The sequence below is a fragment of the Calidris pugnax genome, unplaced genomic scaffold, assembly GCF_001431845.1.
Source record: "Calidris pugnax isolate Ruff unplaced genomic scaffold, ASM143184v1 scaffold24, whole genome shotgun sequence".
NCBI lineage: Eukaryota > Metazoa > Chordata > Aves > Charadriiformes > Scolopacidae > Calidris > Calidris pugnax.
In genome coordinates this window covers 5327382-5345552 of record NW_015090922.1, presented here as the reverse complement: position 1 = coordinate 5345552, position 18171 = coordinate 5327382, and the positions used below count along the sequence as shown (strand labels likewise).

At 37.0% G+C, this 18171-nt stretch overlaps 1 protein-coding gene across 9 annotated transcripts in view; it reads right to left on the bottom strand.

The window, feature by feature from the left end:
- The window catches only part of ESRRG (estrogen-related receptor gamma), a 396968-nt gene that overhangs the window by 39659 nt on the left and 339138 nt on the right, over nucleotides 1–18171 (bottom strand). For all 9 annotated transcript variants that reach the window (XM_014950743.1, XM_014950739.1, XM_014950742.1 and 6 more), the window contains 2 exons: nucleotides 13334–13444; nucleotides 8685–8846 (listed from right to left, as the gene is read on the bottom strand). In XM_014950743.1, the coding sequence (XP_014806229.1) occupies nucleotides 8685–8846; nucleotides 13334–13444 (273 nt within the window). The remainder of the gene's footprint in view (nucleotides 1–8684; nucleotides 8847–13333; nucleotides 13445–18171) is intronic.

The following is an 18171-nucleotide window of genomic DNA, read 5'->3' as shown; positions in this document are numbered from 1 at the left end:
GGTTAATTTAGATAACTTAGTCTCCTGCTTAGTTTAAAATGGACTATATGGCTACTGTAAGAGGGCTATGTTGCTCTAATTTTACTTCTGCATTCTGCAAGGTTTGTTCCAACTTTATTACTGTGTTTCTGAGCAAGGCATATTCCTGCCTTGCAGCCATGCATTACTTGTAAAAAGCTGGCTGTCCTTGATGTATCAACTGCACAGTTAGGGAAAAGTTTGGAAAGAACACCCCCTCAAAGAATATTTTGGAAGTCTAAATTCTTTCATACAGCATGCTTTTAACTGGCAGTCTTTTAATATGGTTGGTAATTTAACTAAATCATGTGAGGTGACGGCGGAATGACTTTAAAGAGATAACATGCCTGAAAGTCTAATGTGCCCAGCTCTCTCTTCTTTGGCACTCCAGATGCTGTTCACTTGCAAAAGGCCATTATTGCTGAAGCCTCAGATTCAGCTCGCTTACAAAAAAAAAAAAAAAAAAAAAAGAGAGAACGGAGCCTACAGTAAAATTAAAAAGGTTAAGATATACTTAGACTTCCTACCCTCTGGTAATAAGATTAATTCCTTGTTGGCTCGGAAGAAGGAAAACTGTTACTGAGTCATCTGCAATTTACACAGACCTAATCTAGTAAACCCGTTTGTCACACAAGGAGCGGGTACAAAGGTGAGCATTGTTGGCCTCTAAGTGGAAATACCTGCTTGAAGCTCGATTCTGCACGGGTCTGCAGGGACTTCGAGGTGGAGTATACAGAAGGGACAAAGAAAACTCTCAGCTTCCACTGATACACTGACTACTGATGTGGGTTTATCCCTTCGGGGCCAGATCCTTAAACAACAGAGGCTGGCATAGCACATTTGACTTGTACACCCCTGACAACTGATCCTACCAAAGGCTCCTGCTCTGTCTCTATAGATTAACTGGGCAAAATACTCTATGTATTTTCTTTTACAAATTCTTGTAATGCTGAAAAAGACTAAACCACTTCCTGTGGTTTTATTTTGCATCTTCTTACCCCTCCCCTTCAAAATACCCTCGGATCTGCTGTGGTAATGGATTAAAATGTTTTCATTTTTTCCTCTCATTTCTTCTATTCAGCATCACCTTTGAACACCTTCAGACATGCAATGGTGTATTTTCAGCCTCATGGTACCTCAGTAATATGATGTTTGCAAGTAAGGAAGCAGGCTGTGTAAGTCAGTCTACAAGTCATTCAGGGTAACACAACACTTTTGATTTTGCTAGAAGAATAATAGGGAAAGGCTGCTACATCTTTTATATTCTCGCATTTAAGAATCAAATAATAGCCATTTTTGTTTACAGAAAGAAAATGAAAAGCACTGGCATTCATTACTGTTGATTTGCTCTCTTTTTTATTAATCATTTCTTATTTTTAAAGGGCCACAGGAGTGAACAACATAATGCAATGGTAGGAAGATATTTACCAATTTAGCACCTCATTATAAAACTACTCAGAAACCTCTTTGTCTCTCGTTTAACATAATAATTATTAGTGGCAACAAAAGTGGATCCCACACTTGCACCATGATTAGCAAGTGATGAATTTGGGTTGAATATATTGCATTTTGTTAAGTAAACCTTATTATATCCCAAATCCTCAATCTAAAAAACATCTAATTTTAAGAAAATAATTTCCACTCCTGTTTAAATGCGTGTTTCCAAATTAACCAGTGATATTCTATAGAAAACTGCCTCTTTTATGCTTGAAGTCTCCAGCTGCCACACAATTTATATCTCTTTCCTCCCCTCTTTGTTTTTCAGCCATTTTCCCTGAATGTCAAAGTCAATTTAGTGCATTTCACTTTGCTGAATAAATCAGAGGCGAAATCCTTGCTAAAAGTGAAAATTTGATTTGCTAAAAGGAGCTTAGGGCAACTATTAATCAATATATCCAGAGTGTCAAAGCTAAGGCCATGATAGACATGCATTCATTTGGAGATTGGTTGAGGCAGATAAAGGGGGATGTTGGGGGGAAAAAAAAAAAGTGCAACAGCCAGACAGTGTAGTGTGTATGTTGGGGGCATGGGTGGAGGGAGAGGAAGATCTTAAAAAAAAAAAAAAAAAAAAAAAAAAAAAAAAAAAAAGGAGTCACTCAGAAGGCAGAGGCGAGGACTTGTATATGAATAAAAGGTGAATGGTGAACAATACAGACATAAAGTCACTGTTTAATTCTAATCTTGAGAGAAGCTGATTTCAGTGAAGGATTCTGTTTTTTAAAAAAGTAAAACATAAGAATTGAGCTAACTTATTTTGTTCCCTGTGAATTCCATTTTTTGTTTTTTACTTTTGGTGACGATTATTAAGAATAAAAATCTTTCTCAATAGCTTTCCCTTTCAAATAGCTACAGATTTTAAAGTCAAAACTCGCAAGAATCCAGATGCTTCTGTAAGAGTTTTACTGCACATTTATTTTACATTCATGTATAATTTGCAGGTTTATATGCAGATGTTTGTATGCCTGGGCTTATTTCTAATGCTCCCCCTAACCCCCCTCAGTAAATGCTAGTAAAAGATGCCAGAAGTGACTATCCTGGAAACTAAAGTGCTCTTTTTACCCCAGGACATCTACGATTAGTAGTAGTAGAAACCTCCTCCCCTCTCCATTACCGTCTGTCTCAGCTCTGAACTGGAACCAGTCTTTTCTGATTAGCAAACATACTAAGAGTGTGTACATCTCTAGTTGTGCACAGAGCCTACTCTTTTGTACTGAAATCAGCTAAAATTTTGCCACTGGCTTCAGTAACAGATCCACCAAGTATAGTCTGCTGTCTTATCTCAGGTGACTATATGAAATCATTTTAAAATAAACAAACAGACCTTTTTATAACTACCTCTTACCACACTGCAGATTCCTGTTTTGTTTTGAAAGTGCTAAGAGACTGTTGACATGTTTATTCATGCATTTTCTTGGAAATCTCACCTCCTCCCTGCCTTGCCAAACCACTAACACCTTCTCTGTGATACTGTTTTCAAAAAATGAGAAAAAATAAAACATGCCATCATTCCCAGCACTTCAAATGGTACCAAAAACATTGATGCAAGCAGTGGGATATCTGTACTACTGGCATTCTAGGCACACTGCTGTTCCCTTCTGCTTAGGGTAGCTTGAACCAACATGTTGATCTACACACTGGCAGTGGTGGGTGGTCCGTCCATGGTAATGCTCAAAAATAAAACTGACAGTCAACTCCTGATTTCCCTTAATCTACAATTTAGTGACAAAGGTCAAGGAAGTCAGTAGTTTTTGAGAAACTTTTTGGCTGGAATTTCTACCTGTAAGGGCCAGGGAACAGTCTGCCTCAGATCATGTATATCATACAAGTTCTGAGTTCAAGAACACTTCCATCATAGGAAGAGCATGTCTGATTTCCATAATTAGTGCATGTTTCTAGAAAGGCTTAAAAGAAGAACACATAGTGGGCTTTTGATAGCCAGAAGGCAAAGAGAACTTGCAAATTGTCCAAGATAGCACACTGCTAAAGGGCAGGATGTCCTGATTCCCAGGGAGGCTCAAGTTATTATCACTACAAACCTCTTATTCAGCACGAAACAGCTCATACTCCATTCCATGTTACATGAGCAGGAAACACCACATTTACATGTCCACCTGACTCTGGAGTGACAGGCACCCTGTGACACGAAGCTCTAAGCTAGCTGCAGGAGTCCTCATGGGGTCTGAAATACTCCTGAATCCAGCTAGAGGCACAAGAGACTAAAGAAAGCCTCAACCTCAGCAGAAACAACAACTTCTACAGCAGCAACCAGCATAGGACAGACAGACATACAGGAAGACATCTATTCCCCTTGCAGAGCTGAGATTCTGTATTAGCTGCCCCAATATCAATCCAGAGAAGGGTTAGGGCCTAAACAGGATAAAACATATGTGATTACATACACCAGGTAGTTCCAACATATGATTTCAGTCTGTCTTCAAAGTCCTACCAACGTGACTAACATGAAGTAGCATTCAGCATTTTTTCCTCTGTCATTTAAATACATGCTGCATGTCCACTAAAACAAAGATACATAAACAACTATCTAGATGAGAACAGGTACCTATATACCTAATTCATAGTCTGAATTTTTCTCCATACTTTTCTCCATACTTTTACCTACATGGGGTGGTGTTTCTGAAACTGATGATGAGAAAAAGGCATTTTAGAAATCACAACCTTGCAGCAAATCATGTTCCTGTTCAGTATTAGAATGTTAAACTATACTCCTGAGAGGTGCTTGGAAAGGAAAGCTTAAATATTGTCCTCCACAAAGACAGTGACGGAACAATACTGTTTCATAAAACATTAACACTAAAATATTCAAAACATCCTTGGATTTGCTCCATCAACATCATGCTTTTTTTTTTTTCTTTAATACTAGCACCAGTGGCAGTATCAATTTCTAACTATTCCCTCTATTCCCTTTCTTGAACACCGTTACTGCTAGGAAAACAGGGATGCAGCTGAAGACAAGCAGGCTTATTTTACTAAATAATGTAAGTAGTTATTTTTGATGTATTAGTCTGATTTACTGTTTCCAAACAAATTTTTCATTTTAAGTGCAAAAAGTTGATTTCTATGGTCTGGCTGATGTTTTTTCATGCATGCAAATTTTTTAGAGAACATTTTGTCTTTAGCTTCCTGTTATGCACATTTTTAAGAGCTTAATGTTTCCTGCCTCCACTTAATATGATAGAACATTGCACATTTTTGCTGAATGTCAATGAGATAGTTACATTACAGAAATCGTGCCTAAATGACTCTGATGCTGTGACTAGGTATCAGCAGAATTCCACCTCATAGTGGAAAAGAGTTTAATTAATATAATGCAACCAATATAAAATGGAATCTGCCCAAAATAGGGTAGGAAATGCAACCACCCTTAAATATTGAATTAAGCAGGGCTCTCTTACTAAAATAAAATAAAATAAAACAAAACAAAATAAAACAGAGAAGTCTTGCAGAGGCTTCATAAATATATTTACAACTTATTTACCTCAGTTAATAGGGGTTTTGTCTCATCAGGCAGCGTCAGCCTCTCCCTAAGCACCTTCAGTATCTTACTAACGAAGTTACAGTACATTGGAATATTTTAATCTGACATAAAGAACAACAATAGATCTGACTGCTGGGCTGATAATCTTCTTATCACACCCTGTGAAACCTAGCTCTAATATTTGACTGAGCCTCCATTACTCGGCAACACATTCTAAAAAGGCCAACAATGGAGAGAGAATGAAGTGGAGTGTGGAAGTACCTCCATATCTACATAAAAGAGATTAGAGGCGACAGCGTTCCATTTTACAGCTCAATCATATTGTGTTAGCATGCGCTTATCCGAGCGCGGATGAAATTGAAAGAGAAATAAAAAAGAGTCAGGCAGATAGGAACCAGAAAAGCGAGGCATGAGCAATTTCCAAGGATATAAAAGGATGCTAATGGCGGGGCCCTGTCATTCTTAAAAAGGGCTATTAGGGCACCATCATCTGTTCTTGTGCCCTTACGCTCCTCTAACTAAAGTCAAGCATTTCCTAATGCCATTGTGATCTTTTCCTTCTTCAGATAAGACATGGTCATGTTTCATAACAACACACTTTCCATTTATTTGATTTATAAATGCAAGGAGACTAATTCTATTTACTGATAAAGGCTTTCCATATATATTTTTCTTTCAATATTTCCTTTTGTAGATGGCATAGACTTTTTGTTCAATAAAAGCAACTATTGAAATGTTTCCAATAGCGCAAAATTACTAATGATTTTATGAAAGCATTTGAACTTTGTATAATTTTAAAACATTTTTTGGTCTATGACTGCAATGGGAAACAGTTGGCCAGAGCAAAATGCATATGGCATTGTTACTTTCTTATAGATAATCTCATTAAAAGACTTTCTGTTAGAATAGCAAAAACATTATTTTGGTTTCCTCCACAAAGACAAATTTTACTTTGAATTACAATGCTTTACAGCAAGATCTTTATTAGTTATTAAGCACCTGATATGTAAGAGCCTTTAATTATACTGAACTGTAAGAAATCACTATAGTAAAGAAAGATTTGCTGATTGCTGCTTTGCTGTCCTAGGCACAAATCCACTACTGGTATAATTAATCGATTCCAAGAGATTTACACCAAAGATTTACTTAGTCCGCTAAGCTACAGCAAACTTTTATACAATTTGCACCCTTTTCCTAACTCATCCTTTTTCCAATTCTGTTATCTTTCTGCCTACAGTAACATTTGTCAGCTTAGAAAACAGTGAGCTAGCACCAACCCAGGCTCTTCTACAAGTTGTTTTGGGCCAGACATTAGCTGTGCGCAGGCAGTACAAACTGAGCAGTACTCCATCATTCAAAACCAAACTACAAAAGCTCATCACATTTGCCCTTTAGCATGTCAAGCCCTTTTGCATTTTGATTTTTGCGATCAAATGCCCGACAACAAGCATAGATTTTATCACTGCCCTCTGTTACCAGAAGGGTTATAAAAAGATTGTCTTTATTTCTTTTGCTTTTTTTTCCTTTTCACTCATAAATGAAATCAGATGAGTAAAATTAGCTAGTGTGGTTTTCCTACGGCAGGTGTGGTTTTGAGTTTACCTTGTAATAGAAGGCTGTCTCATGGCAGCAGGGTTCCTCAACTGGTTCAGATCACAGACTTTAGATTTTGAAGGCCACTTTACAGCATCCAATACCTTTTCCAACCTAACCAAAGCCATCGTTTTAAACGCTGCTCAGTCTCATCCCTCTGCTCTTCCTACCCCTCCAGCCAAATCAAAGCTACACAACATATTCACAAATCAAACTGATTAAAGTTCCCTTACAACTACTATGGAGCACGACTGACTTCTCTGAGAGCTACTCTATTTTGGTTAAGGTGATCTAAGTATCTTCCAAAGATGAAACTCAAATTCACCTATTTAACTTATTTTGACTTAATTTGGGGTGCTTTATTAGCAACCAGTGTAAGACAAAGTAGCTAGTATAATATAGAGTGATGTTTAAATTAGTTTACAATTTGCTAGAGCTCATCTAGAACTACTCTGAAAAAGCCATTCAGAAATGTCAGCTGTGTTCCTAACCACTGTAACAAATTGTTGCCTGAACGCTGCACACCTAATGACTTCAAATTAGCTTCACTGCGATATTGCCTGACAGTTCGTTACGACTGTTAGCAACATAGCTGGCGTATCATGACCAATAAATTGGTTTCAGTGTGGGCTGGGAAAGGGACTTCCATCAATTTGATTAAAGAAATTACTGTAGCATTCAAAGCATAAAGACAAACTAGTTTAAGGAAACAGAAATAAGTTAACTGTACCAGAAAAACATTGCTTGTGATACAAAAGCTTGTTTATACACCATTTGTGGCACAGAAAACGACTAAATTTCAACTGTCTCATACTGACTATTTTAGAGTCTGTAGGTTGTTGGCTCTCATAAGAAGTAAGATAACTTTCTATAAATGTACAAATTATTTTATTACTGTTCTCTGTTAGTGTTTATATTTATCTACGATGGCCCAGAAGCATCTACCTGACGAACTGAAGCCTTCTGCTGGTTAGCACAAGGGGAAAAAAAAAACCAGGAAGACTATTTCTTTCTATTTCTTTGTGATTTCTTTTGATACTAGAAACAAAATTAACATTGATAAACAAGCAACTGACTGGATTATTCTAATTTTAAGATATCCCAAAATCACATCTAAAATGAGGAAGTTATATTACTTAGAGGAATTAGAAGATACAAATTCTTATGTTCAATGTGCCTCCACTATCAAAATTAGAAAACTAACGAGCTGATGAAAACACATCAATATGCTCATTCATCTGCTGGACTACAAAAAATATGTTAAGAAACAAAGCAGATATTTTGGTGTGAATTTACTGTTTATGAAAAGTGACAGACTGAGAACTCTAGAAACTCTCTATAAGCTTATCTGCTAATCCACAGAGCAAGCACGAATACCTCAGAATCGGATGAAAAGAAAATATACTTCAACTGTTATCTGAAGAAATCGTTAATCTTCTGAGAAACTACTCCTGATGACCCCTACTTTTCTTGCTAACAAGGGTGCCAGTTAGCTTTTGCAATATCAACACGTTTACATGATAAAGACTGCAGTCTACTTCATGCAGACCAATAAACTACTAAGCTATAAGAGAAGACCTATTGGTACAATTCAGTTCTTTCTACTGAACTGCTGGTACAACCCAGCTCTCACATTACTTCTTTCACTGAAGAGAACAATTCCTCTGTGCCATGCCAAAATAAAACTTCAAAAAGAACCTCCTGTGGTCAGTATAAGATAGTGCTGCCTTTATGGAATAGAGAAACTAGACTTACCTTCAACTATGAATACAGAGAGCTCTTACACTACCCTTCATACCAGGCTAACACTCTGGATGGCAATGCAAGTCTATCTTAAAGAACGTGATGCATGAAAAAAATTCATTCACTGAGAAGCATGTAAGACTCATAGCAACAATAAGAGTATTTCCAAGGTAAGACAAATTATCATCTAAGGTATGTCCTACGTGAATAACCTGGAGCCTTAAGAAAACTTTATACATTTTAGTGAGAGAACAGATCCTCTTTTGTACCACAATAGAATAACTCATGCGATGATTTCTGTATGTCATATATTAGCAATAAATACTGTATGTACCTGGAATATGCTTAGCCCATCCAATGATCACCACCAGTTCTCTGTCTGCCAGGTCACAAAGAGTGGTAAGCGCTTTGATGTCACTGTCCGGGACAGTTGGGTCAGGCATAGCATAGATCTTCTCTGGTTCAGCCACCAGCAAATGGGAGACAATCTTGTTATCTGTAAAAATGGTCCAAAACAGCACAAAATCACCAGTAGCATCATTCTGCTTTTCAAACAGATGGCTCATATTTCAAAGTGCACAAGAATTTGTCTTAAGATACTGGACCTAATTAAATGTTATTGTAATTTCACTGGCTTCTACAAGCAGTTACAGCCCAAAAAAATCTAATCCATTAGTAATGTTTATCAAGCTAGACATGTACGTTTCTAAGAAAGTAAATTTAATGGAATGTAGGCATATATATGTGATCACCTCTTAATACTGGAATATAAACGTTGTAGAAAAATATTGATGCATTATAATGTATTTTGGACTGTGCAAATGGAGAAGTTTTGCCTTCCTCTAATTACCTGCGATCCCACCCCTCCCCAAAGGCCGGTGTATTTTTGGGGTGAGTAAATAACACAAGCAATCAGTCAGTCATTGAAATCTGTAACTTCTGTCAGTGGATTCCAGCTACCATTCTTTGTTTTAGATGTCACTTTTGAACTGTTGCAACAGAAACAGTCTCATTAGGACTGAGGACTTTCTCAGTGCACATTATCCCATATATCTTACATGATGGCATCCTGCCTGTTAAAATGTTGAGAATGAATTTGTATTCCTTGGACTTATGCTGTGAGAAAAGCAGGGTGTTTTCACTCTTCAGTGAAACATACAAATTCAGAATCATGTCTAAAATGAGCTTCTTTAAGTACAAAAGAGCCAGTCAGGAACAGCTAATAAAATCAATGAGAACAAAGAGCGTAAAAGTAAGGAAAGTATCAATAGATGCAGACCCTACCTCAGAAAACTGGTTTTGTGCAAAGACTGATACTTTATCATATTCATACACTGGTTATTTTTATCTATATAACATTTTCATTCAAGTGCTTAATATTTACTTTTTCATCCAGATGAACTGTGAAATCTATTTGAAATAATCATTTAAGCTATAAGGAAAAGTGAGGAGAAAAAAAAAGAAAGAGTAGAAAATAAGATGACGTACAATACACTGTTGATATTCTGTATTCTATATGTACGATAAACATTAAATGAGCATTAAGTCCACAGAAAGACACAATGGAAGTATCTTATCTCTATACAAGAGCCTTATTTGTTACTCTGAGAAGGCAGATCTGAAAAATGTGAAAATTGGGGAACGGACTAATTTATTAAGTCTCCTAATACAGGATACATCACTACTCAATATATTTATGTTTTATCTTTCGCGGTAGGTACGTCTTGTGACCTCAAATGCACCAGTAGAATTTAAAGCCCAAATATCACTTTTTAGTGAATTTACACTAATCCGATCGCTTCCTTAGGTTAAAGAGCCATGGGGCTTGAAATAAATGGGATTCCACTGCGAGAAGGTGTGAGTAGTATTTTCTGACTGCAGAGAAAGCTGACACAATCAGTATCATTTTCCCCTTTCGCATGTAAGTCACAGAATGGACCATGGGAGCTGCAATGGAAGCTGATGGGGATGTGACTTGTCCAGGAGCTTCAGAGAGGCTCCCTACCAGCCCGTGACGGATTTCCATAAAATACTCACTTGATTCAGATTTCTGATACTTTACTGCTCTTTTATGACAGACTCCTCGATTCTGATCTACCATCTCTACAATTTTTGCCTTATTCCAAACTTCTCTATCAGAAGTTGTGATATGTTAGCCCTTCATAAAAATAAGTGCAAGAGCCAAGTGGAAACCATCACATCAAGCATGTTTTATTACAAGGGGATACATTTATGCTTTATATGAACTATAGGAACCATGCCAACTGAGTAATTCTTGATCTCAATATTCTACTGATTATCAAACTGATTAATGAGGAATTCTATTCTTATTTAAGGATGACAGATGGTATTTTTAACTTATATTGGCAAACAGCCTTTGCACATTTTTTAAAATTTTTTTTTAAACAGCGTTTTCATATCCTGTTTAATTTCAGACAGAAAACATCACCTTTTTATGTGAGAAAAGACAACATTGTTTCTTCCCAAATTCCAGTATTTTTATATGTATTTGAAAGCAGGATAAATAAATTAGAGTTTCCTAACATCAAAACACATGTAGTTGAGGAATTCAACTTTGTGAATTTCAACATTTCAACATTTATCACTTTCAACCAGTGATAAATGAATGAAGAAGCACTCATATCCTGAAGTTCTGATTTTTTCCTCTCTAAAAAGAAAAAATGGCCAAAGAATCATTTTCTTATTAGGTTCCTCACCAATGGTTTTTTGTAGATTATTTAGGAACATTGCATGTTTTGACTCGGATTCGCAAAATATCAGATTTTTTATTTTCACAATCAACTAGATGTACAGGCAGGACATTAGATTCCATGGTGAAGCTGGAAAATCCAATAAAAGCCAGAAGTAGCTGTATGAAAGATCCTCCAAACACCTGTTCTTTCCCTATAGGGGAACAAAGATCCCTGTATTGGACCGTGCGTTAGTATAGACCATAGAAAAATTTTGAATGTACTCAGACAGCTCCATCACTCAGGAAACTGAATAGCCATGAGCACTGTTTCTAGGTAAATCTTATTTAATGTTTCCCTAATTAGAATCAATAGAACCCAATTTTCATTCCTGTGCCTTTGTTATGCATAAACTATCAGTCAGGGTCCAGAAAATCTCCCAGGCTACTTCCACATAAAAGCGATTCAACAGCTTCAAGTCTTGACACTTATCTGGCAGAATCTGAAAATTAAGTTTTATAAATGTTTGTTACAAAAATGTTTGTAATTGTACGAGCTAAGGAAAATGAAGGGAGGCACTTAGATAATGAGTAATGACTTACAAGGAGGGAGGTTAGCCTATCTCAGACAAATGGAGCTTACAGAAATTGGTGTAGTTATCGTCTTAAAGGTAATGTAATGCACTACTTTGCAGTAATCTTGGGTTTACACAGAGATTCTTGTGTTTCAGTGCAACTGTGTTAACCTCTGTTCATATTAAAGGGCTGGTGGTTTTTGGATTGTATTTTTTTTAATATAATTTTTTTTTGCCTGTTTGATCTTGCATTTTTGATATGCTAGGCTGTCAACATTTCTACTCCATGACAATATCAAGTAAATGAAAAACTGACAATCTGTGCACCCAGGAAAACTAAACCTCTAATGAAATTAAGCATTAGAGTTTATTAAATTTTATTGTATTATCAGAAAGTTTTTATTATAATGTGCAAAATCTGCTTAGTGCAGCCCTAGATTGTATTTACAGAACGGTGGGACAGCTTATGGAGGCTGAGTAGAAGATGCCAGATTGGACAATTGAAGGAATATAATCAGCATAATGATTTTTGGAAAGGCAAAAGGAAACTATGCCATATGTTCACTTAAGCTTTAATTTTATGTAAAACTGGCTGTTTTTTCTTTGACACAGCTAAAATGCCCTTTCACTTACAGTTCAAAGACGGTTTATTTGCTCTCCAGATCCCCATATGCTCAACGTATTGTACACAGCACTGTCCCCTACTGGGGAACACGAACAGAAACAAATTTCATTTTCCATATGGCCAGGTATTTTCAAGAGCCTATAACTGGTATGTGTGTTGTCAGAGGCATAGGGCCAGAGGTAAATGGGAGACAAGGAGAAGTTTGCACTCCTTATTTCTCTATTTTAGGAGCAAATTAACCTTCTCGGCAGGAGCCACCAGACGTGTGTATCCTCATTTGAATTCGGAAGGGTTTACAACAGTTGATACAGCTTGTATGCCTTTGTAAGGTAATACACTAGCCTCTTGCACTACAGCTATAATGCTATTAAATTTACTTCATGGAATTAGTACAGTCACTGCTTGAGTTTATATAAGCTGCAAAGCAAAACCCCTAACTATTTTTAGTTAATCGCAAAGAGGATGGAACTTGTATTTTAGCAATGAGATGATCATCTCTCTCTCTCTCTCTCTCTTAATTTCAGCCTGGCGAGATACAATCAAGGACATTATTAACACATAACAAAACAAAGCAAAAAAATCCATGAGGGTAGTAGAGCCCAAACTACCAATCTATGCTTGTTATTAGTGTGGCATATTGCTGTTTTAATCTAATGCTAGGTAGTGTATTAATTTATAGGTATAAATTAATGAGGCTCTTAATGTATTTTTATTGGGAGGTTGGGCAGTCAAACTCATTAACTTAGTGAAAACTACAAAAATCACTTTCTTGTGAAATCTGAAACTAGAAGCTTCAATGAACTAATGATCACAGTATGAACCATTTTATGTACCACCGAAAATAAAGATAATCTGTAAACGTGAAATTTGCACCGCATAAACCATGCTTTTATACACTTCCACCTGTAAATATATTCTTTGTTCAACTCTACTTGAGAAAGACGAGCAAAGTATGTTAATGGCTAAATGGATACAGTGTTCATGGTAATATCTTCTGACCAAACCCTTGTCCCAGTCAGAAGGAGCTTAGCAAACAGGGTTAGGAGTCAATACCTTGTATTCAAAGAGAAATATTGTACATCCGGTGTACTCACATGGCTTTTTTGCTGGCTGAACTAGCTGAGGGTTCAGGTATGGGCTATTTTCTGCATCTATTCTACGCTTGTACTTCTGGCGACCCCCACGTACTCTGTCTAGGCGGACACCTGCATTGGAGAAAAAAAAAGCAAACATGTAATTAAATATAGTATGAAGATGCCTTTCAGGTAACAATTTTCAGTCTCCTGCCTTCCAATATTTATTTAAAATACATGTTTATTTCAAAAGATTAATTTAAGAAAGCAAGGGAAAGCAACACTACATGTATTTGCAAGCTGTTTAGATTTTCACATGTAAGACTAAGTATATAACGTAATTTCCTCTTCGTTTAAAACCATTTGTCCCATTTTTACATATTATTAAAAACAGCTAACTAGTTTAGTTTCCATTAAGTTGTCTTTGCCAGAAGCGGAAGTTCTAAGCCGTAATAAACACCATGGATATACAAGGCTAACATTATGACTGGAGAAGTACAGAGAATTAGAACTTTAGAAACAATGAGTGCTGTCAACAGTTTAGATAGTCAAAACCAATGATTTTAATTAACATGGATTAACATGGCCACAGGATACAAAGTAAGTGTCTTTAGTAAAATAAGAACATGTATTTGGCTTAAAGACCTGAAACGGTTCATAGGGGTTTGAAAGAAATTGTACAAAGATGATCAAGGGAATGAAGCACCTCTCTTATGAGGAAAGGCTGAGAAACTTGGGTCTGTTTAGCCTGGAGAAGACTGAGAGGGGATCTTATCAATGCTTATAAATATCTAAAGGGCGTGTGTCAAGAGGTGTCAGGCTCTTCTCAGTGGTGCTTGGTGACAGGACAAGGGGCAATGGACGCAAGCCGGAACACAGAAAATTCCAGCTAAACATGAGGAGGAACTTCTTCACTTTGAGGGTGGCAGAGCACTGGGACAGGCTGCCCTGAGAGGTTGTAGAGTCTCCTTCTCTGAAGATATTCAAAACTGGCCTGGATGTGATCCTGTCCAGCCTGCTCTACGTGAACCTGCTTTGGCAGGGGGGTTGGACCAGATTATCTCCAAAAGTCCCTTCCAACCCCTACAATTTTATGTGATTCTGTGTGTATTCTGTATGCATTCTGTTCATTTAGATGGCATCAATGACAAATTAACTTTTGTGTTCTACCTCCCTATCGTTCATTGCTTCAATAAAGCATTCTGCTACCTGTTTTGTATGGATATATAGGAGTTTACCTTCCTGAAACAAGCTTGTCTCATAGAAAAAATGAAAAAAGGAGGGGGAAAAAAAGATGGTAGGTCCAATAAAACAGTGAAGTATTTTTATTTCCTTCTGAGTCACCCAGGCAGATTTCCAGGCAACCACAATGAGTATCAGCAGAACCAAGTAGTAACATAACACTGAAGTTGAAGAACTCGGCACATATGCAGGGCAACAGCACAAGTAATACCAAGTGCAAAATTTGTCCCTGGTGACATGGATTTAACTAGAAAAGAATGCAAGAACAAATTACGTATCAATGATCTCTGTGAGCAATGTAATAAAGGGCAGCTCACTTTCTCACTTTTCATTGTTTATTTTAGCTCTCTTCCCTCTATTTATCTTTTCCATTGCCATTACTGTGCCCTACTCGACTAATTCCCATCTCCCTGATCTCTCCCTCACAGGGAATAGCTCTGGAACCGGCTTCTGGACTGCAGAGGAGCCACCACCAAAGAAGTTAGGGTTTGTGTGCACAGCTGGAGGAATACAGCACAGAGTTTATGCGCTACCCATGAACCTGCACTGATAGCACAGTCTGGTTACCAGGAAACACCTGCCAGACCTCTTTCATCCTCAAAAACCAAAGAGGATTGACTGGGTTTTGGTGAAGAAAAGCCATTTTGCCAACTAGCCAGAAATCCAAGGCCAACCTCTGTTGGTTCGTTTTTTTGCTTCTTCGTCTTTTATATTTCCTTTTTTTTTTTTTTAAATCTGTTCCTGTTCTATCTCCCACTGTCTAAGCTGGCATGAAAACTAAGACACCAGCACACACACTAGCTGACCCAAGGAAGAAAGCAGTTTACAAATCCAGTTCCGTGCTTTGTGTGCATGGGGTACTCATTCACCCAGATGCACTGTTGGTATCTATAAAGGTCAGTAACACAGGAGATACTTGGCTTCAGAACACAACCAGCACCACAGTGAATTGTATACAACAATGCTTAATAGCTTTTGCACACCAGCAAAGTGGGTAATGATCACCTCTATTTAATAGTGAAAGTTCATTTGGTTTACTGTAGAAAACTGTGTATTTCACTCCCTCAAACTCAAGAAGTACATTTCTCATTGTATGCTACCAAGTCTATTTTTGTGAACCGAGTTATGTGAATAATAAAACCAATCAACCACATACCCAAATAGGTCAGTGTATAATTAGAAATGAAACCTTATTTGTGATATTTACCTATATCACTACCAAACTTGTGACTGACTTATGGTATAAGCAATTTGATAGAATTCATGGTGATTCAATCAACAAAGCATCGTTATTTTTCATTTGTTTTTAAAGTTATACTTAGAAATGCATGAACCACAAGACCACTTTAAAAATTGTTAGTTCAAAGCTTTTCAGAGTTAATAATAACTCAATGTTCTCTACCCTTGAATCACGAGTTCAAGCTACACCTGAAGCAAATGACATCCAGGACCATACACTGCCATAAAAACAAACAGTGAAAGACCAAGGTTTGACAGTTGAATATTCAGAAACAGACAGAGGTACAGAACAAGCCACACGTGATACTGGTGGAATTATAAAAAAGACTGCCCAGCATTTGAGGAAAAATAAGATAGAAAATGATTTCTGCATAATTCAGATGCCATCCTTCTTTCTGCTTGGGAGCAGATTTCATAGAGATAAAAGATGGATAACATCAGAGAGAAGTATGTTTAATCAAAAAGTAATGGAACTGACGCTTAAATTAAAATAATATAAATCTACCAAAATGAACAATTTTTTTACCTTCCTTGCATTTACCAAGATATGCATTCAAGCCATTCCCATACTCAATGGAGGGAAATACAGACAAATGTCACAATAGCGAAATTATACATAGATCCATGCACTCACCTGTTACCTTTTCTAAAAGAAGAACATTATACTTCTAAATAACTGGGGAGTAACAGTACCACACACTTTAAAATTACCTATATCTAGAACATAACTAATTCCAATTCTAATGTGAAAACATTTTTGATAACATAATGCCAATAGACTATAAATTAGAGGTTTATAACCCTTTCATTAAAACTGATACAGTTCACCACTGTTTTTGCTCCTAAGCTTTCCTTGCTCCTAGTACTATTACAAAGTAGCTATTTTAGAATCAATTTATGATAATATAACACACTCTGGTATTTTGCTTCCCAAGTAAACACAATGTAGGACACCACTTAAGAAAGTATACCCATCTGACATTCCACAAAAACTTTGAAGTTTGGTGGGTAGCAAACTGAAATCCAGAGGTTCTTATGTATAAGCGTACATTTTCCCCTGTAAATCCTATAGCTTGTATGAGAGAATTCATTACATACAGACGTATTTATCTGCTCTCAAAACAGTAATAGCTGATGCATTCTTCGTTAGAAAAAAACAAAGGAAAGAAAGAAAAACAATTTTGTCCACAAAGATCTTCATTTGGGGCAGGAGAAGCTTAACATCTTGATCACAGAGGTAATTGCTATAATTCAACACCTAGGTTGTACTCAGACTATAAAGGAGGCTATTGTGGCACCTAGCTAGTGTACTGGGAGAAGTTAGCGAAGCAGACCTCTGCTTTCGATCTGCTGTGCGTGTGGCTTGCCAGAGTCTTTAGTAACTCAGTTGACTCACCCTATCAGTCCTCAACCACACAACATGAAAAGAAAGATACCCACTCCACCTATATAAACTCACGTCACATCTATGAATGCCTTGCACTGTACATATTATCATTATGGTTGTTTAGGGTCAAAACATCCGTTAATGACACTGAACAAAGCTCCGCTGAAGACAAGTAAGTTGATTCTCCACATTCCCCAACATTGTTCCATTTTAAAATTCTTTAACAGAAAAATAAAACCAAAAGCCCTAATGAGAAAAATAGGGATGACCACAAGGTACAAACAGAAAGAACAGGCTTGCTACTTTCAACAATCAAGTGCATGATTTGCATGATTTCTACCAAATGTTCACCAACACACAACAAAATTATATTAGCACTTACTCTAAAGTGAAAGTGTTCGCATGATCTTGCACAGAAATAACTGAAGACTAGAGCTGATGTGTCAAATGAGCTACTCACCAGGTACTTCAGTCTAAACAATCTAAACAAATCTGAATCCTCCATTTTCTCTATTTCTTCATCTGCTTTTCCCTCACCAATAGATGCAAATCATTATTCCTATTCTGTAGTCCTTTTCTCACACTGACTTGAAGCCCTAATGTGGGACAGATACCTACTGTGACTGGTGCTATATAATAAAAAAGATTGCCCTTAACCCAATATATCATTCTTTTTGCAATTCAAGTCCTGAGTATCATAATCCTATTTAACCATGTCATCTCATTTTCCATACAGATCCGAGCCATCCCCAAAGTATGCTATTTATTCCTTTATAATCTACCTCTCTTCTTATTTTCCATCCCCTCCTTCTTACCTTGGCTACAAGTCCCCAGTGTTCTTTTATCCACTTGTCCCACAAACATTCTTGTCGTTTCCACGGAGCTCTGTACCCACAGGAAATCCTCGGGCTAACTTGCAAGGCATTAGCACAATCCTTCAAATCAAGACCTACCAACACCAGGACTGCCTGCATGAAATTGCTTACTACCT